Consider the following 12,456-nt stretch of genomic DNA (forward strand, 5'->3'; position numbering starts at 1 on the left):
ACTGAGCCGCCCGTGGAAGCCGTCAAGGGAAATGGCAGCAGGGGGCGCAAGAAGTCTGTCCTCAGTGGCCTGCAGGGACAGGGGGGAGAAGAAGGGGTGGCGGTGGCGGCCATCATACCACCTGACCCTCAGGGAGGCAGTTGTGCGGCCTCAGAAGCCGGGGCTGTGGGCAGGCGAAGACAGTCTGATGGCCTCTCCCCTCGCTGAGCCCAGCTGGGGCCGGCGGAGGGCCCTCGCCCGGCCTCCTCCCCCGTCCCCAAGGCAAACCGGGGCTGGCCTCCCCCCCCCCCACCGCAGGGTCCGCCACCTCCCCACGGCGCAGGGCATTAGAAAAAGGTGGGGGGGCAACGACCCAAACCATCTCCTCGGGCACGCCACCGGCGGTGAGGCCCAACAGCACTCGCTGGCCCCATAGGGCTCCGAGGGGTCTCGGAAGCCGGGGGGGGGAGAGGGGCCGCCAGCATTTAGTGCAGCGGTGGCGGAGAGGCCAGACGCTGCTTGTCTCTCCCGGAGGCCTCTCAGGAGCCTGAGAAGCCAGGTGGGGGGGGCAGGCGAAGATGGGCCGGCGGTGGTCAGTGCACCACTGGCGGAGAGGCCCCACGGCGGCCACAACTCCCGCAGGTGGAGGCAGACAGGTGTGCCCCGTGCATGGCGGGATGAAGGCGGTGGCGGGCCAAGTCTGTCAGCCTGATTTTTCTCCGGCCGGCGGAGGCCCCAGTGGGCCAAGGCATCCAGTGCGCCACCGGCGGAGAGGCTGCACTCCACCCGGCCCTCCGGGAGGCCTCCGGGCGACCCTAGAAGGCGGGTTGCGTGCGAAGATGGGTTGACGCGGTGCCAGAAGAGGGGTGAGTGAAGGGGGGGTTCTTCAGCTCCCACCCGGCTGGCACGTGGCCGCAAGTCAGCGTCCTTGCAGTGGTGCACAGCGGTGGCGGGCGGGCGAGGGAGGGCCTGAGTAGGCAAAATGTGGGGCGGGGGCGGCTGGAGGTCTCTGCCAGGCCGCGGCCGCCTCAGCGAGGGCAGCAGCAGCAGGCTCAGGTAGAGGCCTTCCCTTCCCCCCCCCCGGCAAAGCGCCTATCCCGCCTGTCGTCCGGCCGCACGCCGCCCAGGCAGCGATCCGTGGTGGGGTGAGGACGACGGCGGCAGCTCCATCAGGCTGTGATCCCCGGCCAATGGAGCATCTGTCCTGTCCAGGCGCTCCAAGGAGAGTGAGGCCTCGTCCCTCCTCTCCCAGCCACCCTGCAGACAGTCCCGTCCTGTCCAAGGACCAGAGCAGAGTGTGCCGAATACACTAGCCAGGACTGACAGGGGCGGGACTCCACAAAGCAGTCAGCCAACCCAGCCGGCGTCTTCTGACTGGCAGTTCATGCAGCCAACCTATTTTGGCACACATCGAACGTTGAGAGACGAAAACACAATTATTATAAGGAGAGATGTGGTGCAAGTAGCAGGCACAGGCAACATTCACATCCATGACTGTGGTTTTCCTAAAATTCCTGTTGCAGCACATGAAAGCTGCCTTGTACTGAATGAGACCATTGAACCTTGGCAGTGGCTCTCTAGGGTCTTAGGTAGTAGCTCTTTGCATTGCATACTGCTTGATCCTTTTAACTAGAAATTCTGGGGGTTGAACCTGTGACCTTTTGCATGCCAAGGAGATGCTCTGAGCCACAGTCCTTCTCCTTTCCAAACTCATATTTTGGGGAAAGGTTTTATTTAAACTGGAATTGGAGCAATGTGACTATACTTGATCTACAAGGCGTTTTTTTGTTCAGCTGCAGTTTTAAGAATCTGAGGTTGCTCTTTGTCCTTTAAATTACATTTCTAGCCCTTAGGTCTGTGGAGATGAGATGACAGAACTGTATTAAAGATTCTGTATTTAAAAGGCTGGCTTTAGATGTCAGATTGTAAAGTCCACTTTATGAACATTGGGTTGAGTTAATAGTGTTATGCCTATAACCTCCTCTCTCAGCCTGTCTGACCATACTAATCCATGTTTTTATAACCTTGTGGTTGGATTATTGTAGCATGCACTACATGGGGCTGCCCTTGAAGAAAACCCAGAAAGTGCAACTGGTTCAGAATGTGGCCGCTTGATGGTCTTTGTCTAGCTGACAGGAGCACAACTTCCATACTTTAAAACATCTACATTGGCTGCTTTTCATTTCAGTTCAATTCAAGGTGCTTGTTATAGTCTTCAGTGGCAATGATTGTGTTCTAGCTTCCACCTTGTAATTCTCCCTCACCTCACTTATGGTTGCCCATCCGGTGTCTGCTAGACACTGGTTCTTTTCCATAGTGTTTCCCACTTTGTGGGACAGTTTTGCTGGGGAGGGTGCTATGCTTAAAAATTTATAAGAAATGTTGAGGATTCTGCTGGGGTTTGAGCTGTAGTCATTTTTTGTGCAGAGGAAGGTGGTAATGGGTTCTCCTTGATTATGGGTGGTTTTAAATTAGAATTATAAGCTGCCTTGAACTACCAGAGAAAAACAGGATATAAATATTTAATACACACTAAAATAAAAATGTAAGAAAATGTTTTGTTTATGCCATCAGGCTAAAAATTTTCCTACACTATTTTATTTCCTTTACATACTGTCCATTTTTCTTGCTGAGACTCGAGGTGGACTATTTTACAAGTTCCATTTAAAACTTCCAGTCAGGATTATTGTCTCTGAATTAAATACTCATATGACACAGGCTGGATGTGAAACTCCTCTGAAGAAACTGCACTTTAAATGGTGAACAGACAGTATAGGCTATACTTTCATGCTGTTGGCCACCATGTTCCATGGTTTCAGAGTAGGATACAGAATATGTGGGGCTTGGGCAAACATAGGTGAAAATATGAATAAATATATTTTATTTTAGCTATTTTGAACTTTTCTTCAGATGCTCTCCACTGTCATAATTAATATTATCAGAGCAATTGTAGGTTTGCATACATGTGTAGTTTTGCTGCCCTTAATCTTAACAGATAGTGGGTGAAGTTTGTTTGTTAAGAGCATTATAGTATTATATTCAGCACTGACATAATTGGCAGTGATCTAGTTCACAGGGCAGTGGGTATTATTGGGAAACCCTGAAGATAGATTTTTATATATAACAATATAGTACACTTGATTACTAAAATACAAATGAAAGTACCGTAATACAAATGTATAAAAAGTAAAATCTAAATATTTAAACAGGGTTTAGCCTGTCAAAATTATGAGGAACCAGTGAAAGTTGTACCTTTTAATATAGGTTGCAACTGGGCTGTAATTTATTTAATGCAACAGAACACTGATTTTAATAAGATGTGAACTAAAAATATTGTGTATTTCTGTAACAATTTGTTGATGTTTTTGTTGTTTATGTATTGTGTTTGATCTTGTAACCCACCTAAGGGCTTTCAGGAGAAAGGAGCTCAGAAGTGTATTATATGCAAATAAATATAAGCAGACCAGCAAAATTCATTGAGTCTTAAGTTTTTATTGTCCTGAATTGAGAACCTGGTTTAGTAAATATTTAAACTATACAACCAGTGGACAATACTGAACTTAGTGGCTCAGTTAGTTGCTGGCTGTCTTCAAGAATACATACATACAACTTGTTTCTTAGGCTCATAAAAAGACCTAGGCCTAGCCCAGTGGAATTATGAAAGGATAAAATTGAGAAGAGGAGAATTATGTAAATAGCTTTGGGTCCCCAGTGGGGAGAAAGTTGAGGTATAAATGAAGTAAGTAAACAAATAATTTCGAATTGGCACCCCTTGCCAGGTTGGAAACTGCTTTTTAAAATACAGTCATGGGTGTGAAGGAGTGGAGCTGCTGTTTAAGGAAAAAACAAATCTAAAGCCCCTTCAGGCTCATAGAACTAGTTTCCCGGTTGTTTTGATCTTAAGCCAAATCTTATATCTAGAGTGGAACATACATGTTTCCCACAAGTGACCAAATATCTGATTTGTTTCCTTGTTACAGATAAGTTGATAAGGGGGTGGATCCTATCTAGTATTAGTAGAGCTGAGCTAGATAAGGGATACTTTCCCACCTCCTGCTGTGCACCTGAAATCATCATGACCTTGGAGATCAGTGGACTCTGGGGATCAGCACTGGGGATGAAGGGGGGGGGGAATCACCAAAAATTTCCCTCCCCATATTACCTCCTACAAGTGGAAAAGGAATATGGAATACAAACTGTGGTCTTTACCATGATTATCAGCAAGCTGCAGTACCTGAAATCATCATGACCTTGGAGATCACTGGACTCCGGGGATCAGCACTGGAGATGGGGGGGGGGAATCATCAAACATTTCCCTCCCCCAAAGTACCTCCTACAAGTGGAAAAAGAATATGGAATACAAACTGTTGTCTTTATCATGATTATCAGCAAGCTGCAGTCTGTTCCATAGGAAAATATTTTTGTGCATTTTGAGTACTAGCCTTAAGTTCCTAAATGGTATTTTGATGGCATCTTGTAGCATTTAAATTTTCTGAAACTTTTATTTAATGCTTTCTATAGAGCAGCTAACCCGTATAGAAGAAGGCATGGACCAGATAAATAAAGACATGAGAGAAGCTGAGAAGAACTTGACAGAGCTCAACAAGTGTTGTGGCCTTTGTGTCTGCCCTTGGAATAGGTCAGTTAAAGACAGATGAGTTCCAAGATAGAGTCTCAAAGAAAACTAGCCCATTGGGAAACATTAAGAAATTCAAAGACTGGAAGGCTTTCACTGGGGTGCTTTAGTGTTGGGGAGGTTCTAAAACTTAAGTGGTACCAATTTCTTGAACCCGGGTAAGGAAAAAGAAATAAAATAATAATGCACTTTAGCTGGCCTTTTAAATTATTGGTATTGGTTTTTTGACAATTTATTGATCAGTACATATTTTTAAAATGTCACTTTAATTCTTGCATGTGGATCTTTTTTCTACTGGATGACCAGGAGCAAGAAAACTGACTTGCATGTGCTTTGAGAGTTTAAGGAAAGTGTGATATGCCCAATAAGTTTCTGATCTTCTTCCTTCTTTCGCTATCATATTCTTTCTCATTCTTATGAAGAATACTTACCTTGTGTTAGGGCTTTTCTGATGGCTCTGAATATGTTCATTCAAATTCATATGCTTGACAAAGATGCTTGGAATCAAGAAAATAGCAATGAAGGCAAGTGGAGGAAGAGGAGAAGAAACAGTAGAGATTTGGAGGGTGGAAAGACTATTGAAATTGCCTTTTCAGTGCCCAAAGCAACATCATGGTATAACTTTCTCTTAATAGTAAGATCTGGGATACCTTTAACACAAGTGGGGAATAAAGTATTTGTGAAGTGTTTCTCTTTTCTTCCTAAATCTGGTGTTATTTGAGCCTACATTCTTTGTAGTTTAAAGCATAATCCCAGCTATAGTTTTGAAATAACCTGTGTTTGCTAACAGCTGTTTATCTGTTTGCTGGTCTTGCTGTTCACTCTCTTGTTCATTCTCTCTCTCTCTCTCTCTCTCTCTCTCTCTCTCTTCCCTAACCATCCCACTTTTCCTTGCTTACTAAAATGAAGATTTAACACCAGAGGTTGGATTCGATTAACTGGGCAGAGTGGACTTTAGGAAAAAGTCAGTCTTATGAAGCAGCCTGTGCTGTTAATCAGCCATCTGAAGGTGATGTCCTAACTGGGTGCATGTTTGCATGAGCATGATTTCTTAACATGCAAGCAGTAGTGTCATGATTTGTAACTGTGTGTATCTGTGGTGTTGTATTAAACTATTTATTCCGACACGATTAATCTGAACAAACACTAACTACTAGGACACTACTAGTAGTTCATGTTTGGAGTTCTGAATCTTTTGGAAATAGTGGTTTAGATGCTGGAGAAATATTTAGATGCTGGAGAAATATTTTTGAAAAAGTGACACTAAAACTACAGTGAAGACTTATCAGTCAAACTTTGCTCATATTTGAAATCATAAATTCATTTGTATTTAGGTATTCATATATACATCATGTGGTATATATGTATTCATATATACATCATGTGGTGAATGTTTATTTCCCATACAGTTGTATGACATCACCAGTGGCAGTTGCATTGCATATGCACACACAGAATGTTGGCCATGTGATGTGAGAACTGAAAATCCTACTGAGACTTCATTTTGAATTCATGAATGTCACCACTAATGAGTACTCTTATGCAGTAGGGTACTTCCAAACCTAAATATCTTTTATTCTTCCTTGTATCATACAGTGTGGTTCAGGTTGCAGTTTACTTTAAGTTGAGTATAGCAGCCATTAGAAGTCATAATAAATATTGAGTTGTAAAATTGAGCTCAGATACTAAACAGAAATGACCTAAAATGTAAATACAGCATTTGAACATCATGAAAATGAAAGCATGTCCCTACTTTTGTGTAGAATCACCAGTGTGGTGTAGTGGTTAGACTGTTGGACTAGGATCTGGGAGATCCCTGTTTGAATCCCCTTTTTGCCATGGACATTTGCTGGGTGACATTGGGCCAGTTGCACACAGGTTAACCTACCTCACAGGGTTGTTGTGATGGTAGAATGGAGAAGAAAACGATGTAAGTCGTTCCAGGTCCCCATTGGGGAGAAATGTGGGGTATAAATTAAATAAAAATAAGTAATGCAAAATCATGCTGCTTAGGACTGCTTTGGACATTATTTAATAGACTGAATACAGCAAGTATTTGAAAACATGTGTTAGAGTTTTACTAGTCAGGGCAGAATCCAGGATTGGCAACAGTTCCCAAATTCTTTCTTAAACCTGAGTCAGTTAAAGATCAACTGTCATACTTTGGTATATTTGGTCTAATGTGTGATTTTGGTGGGGTTTTTTTCTTGTAGAACGAGGAACTTTGAGTCTAATAAGTCTTATAAGGCAACTTGGGGTAATAGTGTCGAAAATTCAGATCATGTGGTATCTAAACAACCAGCAGGTGCGGTAAATTCTCAGCAGCAGACATCAGGAGGACCATCTGGGGGTTACATTGCACGGTAAGATAAGTTTATTTCCTGCCCGCTTCTGAATAGAGGACTGAACACTTCATACTCTCCTGCAATGATGACTGCATTTGAAAAGCTTAAAGAGAAACTCATTCTATATAACCCATGAAAAAATAATCTGTGAAACTTATAAGTTTCCAATGTGTAAGGCAGTGCACTTAAAATCACTTCCTGATTTAGGTTTTCACACCAATACTTCAGAGAGAATACAATTTTTGGAAACAATGTCTGTACCATTATGGTATCTATAATATCTATTTCTCAATTGTGACCCCCCCCCCCAATCTGCACATATTGAAATCTGCTAATCAGGGCCACACTTACCCAAAATAGATAGTTTGGAAAACTTGGGGTTTTCCCCAGGTTTTCAGAAAAATCTGAAAACTTTTAAGAAATACAAGGGGGGGGGGTTAAATCCCCCCAAGAAAACACATGTGTTGTCTGTGCATGTGCAGATAATGAACCTACCTCCTCCTCCTGCTGTTCTAGCTTAGTGTTGACAGCTGCCACAGTGGGCCAGGCAATGGAGCCTAGGAGCCACACTGGGCTTTCCAGGCGAGGGAGCAGGTTGGGAGATGCAGCGGGCCAGGCAGCAGAGGCTGAAAGCTGCATTGGGCTCAGTGGAAGCAGAGTCGCTTTGGGGAACCGGAGCTGTGCCAGGCTTGCAACCAATAAGGCAGTGGGAGGATTAGGAGATGCGGCGGGCCCAATGGCGCTGTAAGGGATGTGGGGAGCAGGAGATGTGCTGGGCCTGGTGGTGGAAATGAAGTCACTTTGGATTCACTGGGGGCAAATGTTGTGGGAGAGAGCCAAAGCTCTGCTGGGCTCACCGGTAGTGGAGGCTATGGGGGGGGGGAGTGGTGGCTAAGAAGGAGAAAGGATCCCCCCAACTGTATATCACGGGTTCCCACTTGTATGTTTCATATAGAAGAAAAGAGCACTGATTTATCAACATAAGTTTCCTCTGATAAGTTTCCTCTGGTGTTTTCAACAGGGTAACAAATGATGCCAGAGAGGATGAGATGGACGAAAACCTAACTCAAGTGGGAAACATCCTGGGGAATCTGAAACATATGGCTTTGGATATGGGCAATGAAATAGATACACAAAACAAACAGATAGACCGGATAAATGAGAAGGTAAGAACCAAAGAACTTTGCCTTTACTGCCTGCCTGGGTGGACATAGTCCTAAAGTGGCCAGTATAACAAGTCCACAGGACAAGAAGGCTGTTTTATAGCCAGGAATTCTGGTTTAGTATCAAGTTCACCCCTTGTGGGCATGGGTCTTAGAACTGGATCCATTCATTTATCAAAAAATAACTTGCGTTTTGGAGGTGAAGGGATATAAGCACACAAATAAAATAGTGCTGTGTTACCATAGTGGGTTAAGAGCACAAGCTTGGAGTTGGAAAGCTGCTTGATTCCAATCTCTACATACCTATGAATCCCATTGGCCATGGGCTTCAGCTCCCTATCCCTGTTCCCACTAATAAGTAGGTGATAATACTGGCCTGCTTTATACACTTCAGGATTTCAGGAGAAGTGAGCTCTAACTTGCTAAAGCACATCGTGGAACTAATTTCGTTAGTCTTCAAGGTGCTGCTGGACTGCTGTGTAATTTTGCTGCAACAGATATTCCTCTGAGGTTATGCATACATGTAGTTCTAGAAGGGTGCTAACATACACACTAATCATATAGTTCCTGGCCACTCAGCATTTAACTGAATTGTGTCTTGTGCTTCTAGAAAGCACAAGCTTTGGGTTTTGTTGGACTTCCTAGAGAAAGTTTTCACCGAAACTGTGGAGTCCTTGCTCTCCATAAGACAGAGAAGACGACTTTAAAATATTAGGTCAAAGACATTTAGGTCTTTGTATGTCAAAACAGTTTTGCTCTGCAGAAACACAGTTGAGATCTTGAAGTACTGGTGTAATATGCAATCAGGGATGGTTGCAAGATTATTCTGGGTCCCAACAATCTCCTCCAATACTTGCATTTGTTTAGTATGCCTGGTTAGTGGCATTTGTTCTATATCCTGAATTAACACCTGTTTTGGACCAGCTCCTGAAGGAAGTGACCCGAATAGTTTTAATTTCCATCTTCTTGTTTACTTAAAAGTCTTAACATTGTATTTTCTGTTCCAGGCTGAAACCAACAAAGACCGTATTGACCAAGCCAATGTGAAAGCCAAAAAACTAATTGAGAACTAAAAGCCTGATGCCAATTCTTTATCCAGCTGAAATGCCTATTTCAGTGTACAAAACTTCCACAATTTCCAAAGAAGAGGGGTCGCAGAATTCCAAAGCAGAAATGGAGCAGGAATTGCATCATAAACCCTTCTTGGTTTCATGAATACAGACTTGGGATGAAAATCTGGGAAAGCAGCACAATAGAAATTTGTCTTTCTTGGCCTTTTTGTATATTCTCAGGGCTTCATATTCTGGTTGAGTCTTTCCATGGTCTCTTCTCCTTTCATTACTTCTGTTTCCCCCCTTCACAGTTGAATGGTGACAACTGAGCAAAAAGCTGAAAAAAATGTACTTCACGGGATTTAATTACCTCGCTTAATGCTGCATATCATAGCTAAAATGGTGAACTGGTGACTTTCATGAACCGTGTCTTAAATTAATCAAGCTGCCCATAGTTTTAGAAGTTCTTTACTTCTTTATCATGCCTTACATGATAGGAGGGATGGAGGAAACTTGTACTAGTTGGAACATGTGGTTTAGTGGCTGCTATTTTGGCGAATGGGGTTGTAAAATCAAGATTGTAGACATGAAAGATGTAAAATGGAGAGAACTGCAATGCCACCAGTGAATTTCTTAGCCATAGTAAGTCTCCCTTGGATGCTGAGGAGACAAATGATCAAATTACACTATATTTTTGGTCAAGCATGTATAATTTGTAAATACAACATATTCAGATCATTAGGGTTGTATTCCCAGTTTCCACACTGGGTGATGGTGTTTAGTAGTATGCACCAATCCAAATCTCTTCCGCTTCTTCCAGAGAGGCTTTACAGTTACCTGAGGAATTCAGTGGGCAATACAGCACTTGAGTTTCTATCCCTCTGAGCACATCAATAAACACTTTTGGGTGATTGCAGGCAAAGCACTTCAGGGGAAAGGCCCTGACACAGTGTGCGACTCACTTGAAACACCCTTCATAATTAAAATTTTATGTTTCTATTTAAATTGAATCTTCTGGAAAACTCATCTTCATATAGGCATTTTTTGTATCTTTTGAAAAATCAAGGTTGGTAAAACTTCTTTCAAAGCGTAAAGCTGAATGAAAGCTGGTTTGTTTACTAAAGAATGTCCCTTCAGTTCACACCTTCTGTATCTAATGGAGTATATAAAACCTACTTCTGGAGAACACTGCCTTGGTATCTTATTAAAAATCATTTGCATAGTTTCTAGGAACACATCAGAAGCTGAGCACAGCCCGTGCTCTAATGGAGGTTAATTCTGCTCATTAATGAGTTAGCATCTACTGCTGCTTGGGGAGACACTGAGTTGTAAATTATTCTGGATACTCACCAAGTAATGGGTCTGTATATGTGAGTAAGATCGTCTTTAGGAAACTGGCATACTGTAGAATATAGCTGTCTCATACTTTCTGGCTGGAACCATTTGTTTGAGCCTTGCCTGTATTGAAGTACACGTGTCTAAAGTCAGTGCTGAAAGTCAGCTGAGACTGAATCTATTAATGTGTATCATACATTCTGGCTCAGTGTAACTCAGGCCTGTGCAGGCTGTTTCCTACCAAGCTTGAACGTAATCTGTCAACTTCGTGTGGCTTGCTCGGCACTCAACCATTTTTTGCAATCTCAGGCAGGTAGCAAGAAGATGGCCATACATGGCTCATGGTAGACTATGCTGAGTTTCGGTTACAATTACATAGGTCTGCTGTAGTAAATGGTTGGCACATGGATCATTTTAGGATTAAGGTGCTGATCTAGCAATCTAATTGTATACGAGAGTGATTATTTAGTGCAAGAATTTGTTTAATTTTTAAAGAGCTTTAAATTTTCAGGCTTGTCTTACAAAGTTTTAATTCACCCTTGTAATAAGGAATTTAATAAACAGTACCTCCTGTCCGTCCCCCACACACACGCACACGGAGAGAAGAAATTGGCTTTGTGCTTTCTGGCTACACTGAACAAAATACTGTGCAAGAAAACCATGAACTGATCATACTAGTTTGAATCCACTGGAGAATTTCCACACCAATGGGGATGGGTTGCCAATTCCTGCCTCCCACAGCAGGCTTTCAGCTTCCGTCATGCTGTTCCTGAGGATCTCCCGTCCCCCAGAAACCACATTTCAGAGGGTATCAGGCTGCACACAGTGAAGGGACAAGTCACAGTCCACATACGGGAAAAGTCTGCCAGGAAGGCATTTAAAACAGTTTGGCTTGCTGCACTCTAATTTTTCTTTAATTGACGAAGGACTATCCTATTTGTTTGCCCTCCTGCAAAAGAAGTTCAATTGAGCCATAATGTCTCTGCAGGGACAAAGCTGGGTCTTGGGTGTCAACTGTCAAGGGAATGAAGGCCTGCTCATCTGTGTAGGTAGCAGCTTCATACCTCACTCTTTAATTTTAGTGTTTACCATATTGCGTTTCGTTATTTCTAATTTTCCTCATATCGGAAATGTTTTTAAAGATAACTGCTGGGAATGGAAAAATAAACAAATCTACAAATCTTGCTAGTCTATTCTAGAAACTCAAAGAGAACTCTCTTTTGACTTACTACTTTATGTGAGACTTGAGCTACAGCCACTTGTATTCTGAGTAAAATGTTGTTGTGTAACAGCAGAGCACATTTCCTCGTTGTGAATTCCTTGGAAGCCATGTGCAGTATGCATGTCAGTGTGACAGAGCACTTCAGTACAGGTAGTATAATTGTCTGCTTTTGTACGTAATTGATACAACTATATGGATTTTTGAAGAATGCAACTAAGCAAGCTGTACTATAAAACGGTTGGCCTTCCTGTGTTGCCTGGCTAAACTGTGATGCAGTAAAAATGCCTCAGGTTTTCTTAAACTTGTTAGTCTGAATAAGCATAATTTATGAATGTCTTATTCTTCTTTTTCAAAAGCATATAATGCAGATAATTTCATGTTATTACAATTACAGCTAGAATTGCTATTCCTGATGGTTTCTTAACTCTTATTCTATTAGTTATTCTGCAGTGAGGCAACCTAGACTTATTTCTACTGTGTGTGCCAGCTTTTTAACCCAAATAGTGAGCTTTATTATTTTGTTTGTTTATAGTCCACTTTTCTCACTGAGACTCAAGGTGCATCATACGTAAGTCATGGCAGTGTTTTGTTATTAAAAAGTGAATGGTAGGGGGAAGTTCATTACCTCACCATGGCACTGTTGGTGGAGTATAGGACACAGCAGGCATCTTCCACTATATTATTATTCACTTGCATTTTCTGTTGGTTTTTCAGCCCCTTTTGG

General features: G+C 42.7%; 1 protein-coding gene across 1 annotated transcript in view; it reads left to right on the forward strand.

Annotated features, from left to right (window-relative positions):
- The window catches only part of SNAP23 (synaptosome associated protein 23kDa), a 32,620-nt gene extending 20,608 nt beyond the window's left edge, over nucleotides 1-12,012 (forward strand). The window contains exons 5-8 of the mRNA XM_015420091.1: nucleotides 4,501-4,618; nucleotides 6,829-6,978; nucleotides 7,982-8,126; nucleotides 9,131-12,012. Coding sequence (XP_015275577.1) covers nucleotides 4,501-4,618; nucleotides 6,829-6,978; nucleotides 7,982-8,126; nucleotides 9,131-9,196 — 479 coding nt within the window. The 3' untranslated portion in view covers nucleotides 9,197-12,012. The remainder of the gene's footprint in view (nucleotides 1-4,500; nucleotides 4,619-6,828; nucleotides 6,979-7,981; nucleotides 8,127-9,130) is intronic.
- Nucleotides 12,013-12,456: the final 444 nt, after the last annotated feature.

This window comes from Gekko japonicus, unplaced genomic scaffold, assembly GCF_001447785.1.
Source record: "Gekko japonicus isolate JY-2015 unplaced genomic scaffold, Gekko_japonicus_V1.1 scaffold27, whole genome shotgun sequence".
Taxonomy (NCBI): Eukaryota; Metazoa; Chordata; class Lepidosauria; order Squamata; family Gekkonidae; genus Gekko; species Gekko japonicus.